The sequence below is a fragment of the Nuphar pumila genome, chromosome 6 (assembly GCF_984573655.1).
Source record: "Nuphar pumila chromosome 6, dmNupPumi1.hap1.1, whole genome shotgun sequence".
NCBI classification, from domain to species: Eukaryota; Viridiplantae; Streptophyta; class Magnoliopsida; order Nymphaeales; family Nymphaeaceae; genus Nuphar; species Nuphar pumila.
Genome location: NC_143254.1, coordinates 48068122 through 48075353, shown reverse-complemented (window position 1 = coordinate 48075353; position 7232 = coordinate 48068122). Strand labels below are relative to the sequence as shown.

Sequence of the window (7232 nt, the reverse complement as noted above, 5' to 3'; positions counted from 1 at the left end):
TTAATAATCCTTAAAAATTATGGGTTTTACAACTGCGATCAGATGCATGTTTTCTTTTGATACCCTTCGCTAGGTGAAATTTTCCATCATAATCTACAACGTCCACTCCTGACTTGTTGAAGATGATGTTTACACTTCAACTCAACTTCTCATGAGTGTCAAGGAAAGCATGAATTTCACCTCCGCTGTTCGCTCTCATTTTCTTGGACTGGTCTTCATGAGCTGCAACAAACTGATGGTAAATTAACTGCACGTTTTTAAGTAACTCTCTTGACACTTTTCTCATGCATACATAGGCTTCTTCACTTTTCGATGCCAAATCTGCAACATGCATAAGTGACCTACATAATTGTTGGTAACGGGAGGCTATGTGACACTTCTTATCAATACCAGATTGACTGACATTATCTATATCTAGCAGTTCAATCTTTGTTTGTCTCGTCCATTTTCGCATTAAATATGACTCAGATATTTCTTGTATCTTCTCTTGATTAAGTGCCTTTAATGCATGACGACATAAAATAACGTTGAATTCATATATTTTGCACGTACATTCAATTGTTCCGTTGTCAACATTGTACATAACATGTGCTTCTTGCCTTTTCAGATGCTCTTCGCCCTATCATACAATATGATATTTGTGCATATTATTGATTTGCACATGTCCTTCTATGTTGCAATTCATGACCTGTATAAACTCCTTATTAATTCATTCAAATACAGTTAGTGCATACAGATTTGCAGGTCACATCAATATTTTTATGCCCAAAGTTACAGGGCGTGTATTGAAACATTTCACATCTTGTTCAAGCTTATTCTGTCTAAGACCGTTTACAAATAATTCATATTGTTCTATGAAGCAAAACATTGTTAAACATGAATACAAAGTTTTCTTTAATATGTCATGCATAGATTCAACTCTTTGTGTGCTTATCATACCTGCACAAAAGTATTATCTTTCATATGCCAATGCTCACTTATCTTTTTCTGCATATAAATTTTGTAACCAAATACAGTCTTCAAGATCATATATCTGAATCATTGACTCCCAATCAGACATAAAGGTGACCTCGTCTACACTCTCAAGTACACACCTTATAAACTTTTTGTCAAACCCTATCTTCTGATTAAATATGTATTTTATGATCTTTGTTGCATTTTAAAAGATATGCCACAAACATAGGCGATAATGTGCATCTGGTCATACATGAGACACTGCAGCCGCAATTGCATGATCACCATCTATAAGTACAACTTCAGGTTGCTTCTCACTCATTGCCTTTGTAAATACTCTAAACAACCACTCAAAGCTTTTCTTGGTCTGGTCATACAAAAAAGTGCCGCCTAATATACAACTCTGTGAGTGATGGTTCACTCCGACAAACTATGCAAATAGCCACTGTTCAGTATTGTTTTTCACTATCATATAAAAAATAAGCACATCATTGAAACATTCATAATCTACTCTTGACTTTGAATCTGCCCAAAACATATTCACAATATATCCATCTTCATCCAGTTGCATTGCACTAAAGAAACCCAGGTCAATGTTTGATTTGTTCTGTAAGTAATCAATCAAAGAACACATTGCTTCATTCTTAGTGTTATCTGTCATCTTCCTTCTCAAGTGGTTTCTTAGATCCATAGATGTGAATGACACATTTTCGCGACCACCATCCATGTGTGCACACAGATTGTATGTCTTCATTGGTGCAATACCAACGCTATCAACTATTTCAATAATTGCAACATGCACTTTAGTTACTTTACGATGTGACCTTAACATGGGAGTCATAAATAAAGTTGCTAAATCATGGTTATGATCACTGATTAAAGTACGAACTACATATTTCTCATTCAGAAGTCTTCTTAACACCATTCTTGTTCGACATCCACATATTTAATCTGACTTGCTCCTTTTTGGATTTTCACTTGACTTCTTTCAACCTTCCTTAGAACAAACATATGTCTTTGTCACCACGACACCCTATGCATTTTTTTTATCAAGAATACATTCTAACATTGAAGCCAATTTTTAAGGTATAATCATTATAAAATTTATATGTAGCTTCCTCATTATTAAACTGCATTCCTTTTACGAGAACAAAGTCAAGTGTACTATCATGTACATTCCCAGTGCCTGCACTTTTATCAAGTGTATTGTCATGATCGTCTACCTCATTATCGAATTGCATTTCTTTTGCTGGAACATTCAAGTCAAGAGTGAATCCAATGCATGCACCCTTCTTATCATGTGCATCATTAGTGCACATGTTCACTTCTCCATAACTTTTCAATGATTGAGATAGATTATCTTTACTGCAACCAGATGATAAGCTCACCACTGTCATAAGCAAGATATCATTTTGCCTTAAACGGATACCGATAAAGTTAAGCAAGTCAAAGAAACGATTGAATGAATCACAGTACAAAAGCAACATCAATTTGTTATTTGCTTATACTATGCATCGAGTTGTTACTTATTATGCCAATAAAAGAAATAATTTATCGTATATGTGTGTTGACGATAGCGATTCACATGACAACGATTTAATTATATCCACGATACTGTAAAACAATTTTAATAGAAATTGCTAAATGAGCAGCGATTTGAATACATAAATTGTCACTGCAAGTGTGCAACAATGTATTTCCGCACACACACGTTTTAAAATTCTTTCTACAAATATCTTACAAATCGATAATAGAAAACACATAATATCTTACAAATCGATATACATATCGTATAGTATATTACAAATCGATACAACAATTCAGCATAATAGCTTACAAATCGGTACTACAAAACACATAATATCTTACAAATCGATATACATATCACAAAATATATTATAAATCGATACAATAATTCAACATAATAGTTTATAAATTGATACTATAAAACACATAATATCTTACAAATTGATATACATATCGCAAAAAATATTTCAAATCGATACGAAAATTTAGCATAATAGCTTACAAATCGATATTAACAAACAAAATAATATCTCACAAATCGGTAGTATGTTACTACAACCGCGATTTGCAATACATTGCATATACTGAGTGAATGGACGATACTGGATGGGGTAGAGGCACTTCCTCGCATCTGTAAACAAGCATTCTTGTCAATAGGTTTCAACGTACAAATATCTTTAAATTTTCAACCGTCAAAAAGACAAGATCCACCTGCAATAACAAAACAATGCCTTAATGACACTCACGATGATATACATTCTTCAAAAATAGCATGATGACATGCAAAGGTACTCACGACGCCTTAATGGCACTTGTTGGAATGTTTGTGCGTTATTGTTTTTTTTTTCATACTGCCTAACAAAAATGAAAAAGAAGAGAAAACTGTAAAAAGAGATGGCCGGCAAGTGCCCCTATGATGCCCACCAATGATCGAACCAGTCAATCAATTTATAGTTATCTCCACGAGGTATGAACGAACCTAGGAATGTTTTGTAACACAAGACATGAACAAGAAGGCAACAATGTATTGTAATACAAGGCAAGAACAAGAAGGCAACAATGTATTATAACACAAACTAAAAACCAATGCGGGAACCTAGACTCGAGACGATGGCAAAAGTTGCGCCGATGATAACAGATGATGGTAAATGGTGTATCGTCAAAAAAAGCTCCTGTTATAGCAGATTGTGCAAAAGTTTACGTTAATATCATCCTGGACTTTTTGAATGAAAGATATTTTTGTTATTTTTTTTAAATTATTATTTCTTTTTTTTTTAAATAAAAAATATTTTTGTCTTTTTTTTGAGCCCTCGTTTCATTATTATAATAGCAAAAAAAGATACTTAAGTCTTTGAAATAACACAGGACCGATGCTAAATGATGCCAGCCCCACGTGCTTATATACCTGGCGCTCGTATAGCAAACTGTACGTCTTCGGGGAAGAAGACGCAACACCCCCCCCTCCCACGGTCCCACCTGTAACCTGCTTCGCAAATACCCGTCGATTCATAATTTGATGCGTTACAGTAAGGCCACGCTGGGCTAGGGTTTTGGTGGGTTCCCCTTCCGTTCCTTTCCTCGCTTCCTGCCTATCCTACCTCTCATATTTTCTTCCCATCATTCGAGTGGTACAGTACCCCTCCCCTCCTCTGCTCCTTATCCGATGGACGCTCTCTCTCTCTGGGTTCAATCCCACGTTTTTTTGCTTACTTTTAGGGTTTCGCCGGTTCCTTCTCAGCGTCCTTTGGCCTCACCGATCGTGCCTTAAGATCGTTGTGTTTTTCACTCGGAAGGGGGTTGGGGTTTTCCCCTCTTTCCGGCTCGATAATGATGCAACCGGCTCCTGTTCCTCCTCCGATGGCTCCGCCCTCGATGGACCCCAGTCATCAGCCTCCCCCTCAGCAGCTGCAGCAGTGGATGATGATGATGCCTCCTCCTCCTCCTGCGGCTCCTGCTCCTTCGACCCACATGCCTCAGCCGCTTCCACACCCTTATCATCCCCAACCGCCTCCTTTCCAACCCCCTCAGGTGCCTCCGCCCATGTGGAACCAACAACGGCTGCCACCGCCACAGCAACAGCAGCAGCAGCAGCAGCTGCTGCCTCAGCCTCAGCCTCAGCCTCAACCCCAGCCCCAGTATCACCTCCAGCAGCAACAACAACAGCAGCAACCTGCTAGCGCCCACAAAATTCGCACCCTTTGGATCGGTGGCCTGCAATATTGGATGGACGAGGGCTACCTCCACAGCTGTTTCGTGCACACAGGCGAGGTAAGAAATAATTGATTCTGCTGCTGTGCTTATTGATCCACCTCTCACCATCCAATTCTGCTGCGCTCTAGTTGTTTATAGGCTACTTGCACGGCGTTCTTATCTGTCTTTTCTTTTCTTCCCTTTCTTTTTCCCGTGATTATGCTTCTCAAGTGCTACTGGATTCTTTATTGTATATCCTTTTCTTGCCATCCATCTCCGTATCATTTATTTAATCATTGGTTTGCTCCTGTTCTTCGTGCCTTTTGTGTGGATTTAATCTATACATCGAATTTGGCGGTAGTTATACACTGCCGGTCCCAAGCCCGGATAAAGGAGGAGGGTTGCGGTAGGCCTGTGACAGCCAGCATAAAAAACTGTCATATCCTATGAAAATGAACCAATATGAGAATTTCGTTGGGGCGTTCCCTACTGAGCGACGCGCTGTACTCTCTAGGCCCGGAGGCAGTGATAAATGTGCAAGGGTTGCTAGGTCGTCGCCCAGAAGCGACGCGTCACACCGGCGCCCGGGTGTGGTGTCAAATAGGCAAGGGTTCCCTCACTTTGTTGGACGGGTGGGGGTAAAGAAGTTAGTCCAAGACCATAAAATTAGGTTAGCCACTTGGAACATAGGGGATATTATTAATATTATTAGTGTTTATGCACCTCAAGTAGGTTTAGATGATTCCATTAAGCATCAATTTTGGGAAGATTTAGATGGAGTAGTACAAGAGACATCTTATGGAGAAAAGCTTTTCATCGGCGGTGACCTTAATGGACATGTAGGCATTAGTAGGGATGGATTTGAGAATATCCATGGAGGCTATGGTATAGGAGAAAGAAATGAAAGTGGAGAAAGGATTTTAGATTTTTGTTTGTCCTATGATATGATCTTAGCAAACACTTGGTTTAGGAAGAGGGAGTCTCACCTAGTAACATTTAAAAGTGGGGTTAATATGAGTCAGATAGATTTTTTCCTACTTAGAAAGAGAGATAGGGGTTGTTGCATCGATTGTAAGGTTATACCAGGAGAAAGTGTAGCTACACAACATAGAGTCTTAATTTTAGATCTTAGAATTAGACAATGCCGCAAAAGGGATAGACATAGGATAGATCCTAGAATTAAGTGGTGGGCACTGAAAGGAGCTAAACAAGGAATGTTTGTAGAGCAGGTAGTTAAGGAAGTTGATTGGTGTCTCGAGGAGGATTCAGAATCAATGTGGAATAAGATAGCGGGTGGTATGAGAAAAGTAGCTAAGGAGGTATTGGGTGAGTCTAAAGGCGGTGCACCACTAGGTAAGGATACATCATGGTGGAACGAGGATGTCATATTAGCTATTAAGGTTAAAAGAGAGTGTTATAGAAATCTAAGTAAGAGTCGTGATAATGAGAATTTGGAGAAGTATATGATAGCAAAGAAGGAAGCTAAATAAGTTGTTCGAAACGCGAGGGCTAAGGTATATAAGGAGGTTTATGACAAGTTGGATACCAAAGAAGGCGAGAAGGATATTTATAGGCTTGCAAAGATGAGAGATAGGAAATCGAAGGATTTGGGTATGGTTAGATGTATCAAAGATGAAACGCAAAGGGTTTTAGTCAAAGATGAGGAGATTAAGGAGAGATGGAAAGATTATTTTGATAAGCTATTTAATGATAGTCATGCTCAAGATCTTGGAGACTTCTCCATTCCTTTTCATGAGATAAATCGTGACTTCATGCGCAAGATTCAAAAGAAAGAAATTGCAGAGGCTTTGAAGAAAATGAAATCAAGAAGGGCAGTTGGCCCAGATGGTATACCTATCGAGGCTTGGAAATGCTTGGGAGAGAAAGGTTTAGAATGGTTGACAAATCTTTTTAACTTGATTTGGCGAACAAATAAGATGCCTAATGAGTGGAGGAAGAGTACTTTGGTGCCTTTATATAAGAATAAGGGTGATATACAAGATTGCACAAACTATCGTGGTATAAAACTCATGAGTCATACTATGAAACTTTGGGAGAGGGTGATTGAGTCTAGGTTGAGGAAGGCTGTCATGATATCGGAGAATCAATTTGGTTTTATGCCTGGAAGATCAACTATGGAAGCTATACATCTTCTTAGACAACTTATTGAAAGATATAGACAGAGGAACAAAGATTTGCATATGGTTTTTATTGATTTAGAGAAGGCATACGATAGAGTACTTAGGGACGTTCTCTGGTGGACAATGATGAAGAAAGGTGTTTCTCTCAAGTACATTAGTATAATTAAAGATATGTATGAAGGAGTAGTAACCAATGTCCGCACTTGTGGAGGGGTGACAACCAATTTTCCGATAACGGTTGGGTTACATCAAGGATCTGCTTTAAGCCCTTTCCTATTTGCGATAGTGATGGATGAGCTTACGAGATCAATTCAAGAAAATGTACCGTGGTGTATGTTGTTTGCTGATGATATTGTTTTGATTGATGAGTCTAGAGCTGGGGTTAATGCTAAGTTAGAATTATGGAGATAGACATTGGAA

The 7232-nt window shown here is 38.5% G+C and overlaps 1 protein-coding gene across 2 annotated transcripts in view; it reads left to right on the top strand.

Annotated features, from left to right (window-relative positions):
• The first annotated feature begins 4010 nt into the window (after positions 1-4010).
• LOC149834793 (polyadenylate-binding protein RBP45-like) overlaps positions 4011-7232 on the top strand; it is a 34810-nt gene continuing 31588 nt past the window's right edge. For both annotated transcript variants that reach the window (XM_090011558.1, XM_090011557.1), the window contains exon 1: positions 4011-4749. In XM_090011558.1, coding sequence (XP_089867684.1) covers positions 4309-4749 — 441 coding nt within the window. In that variant the 5' untranslated portion in view covers positions 4011-4308. The remainder of the gene's footprint in view (positions 4750-7232) is intronic.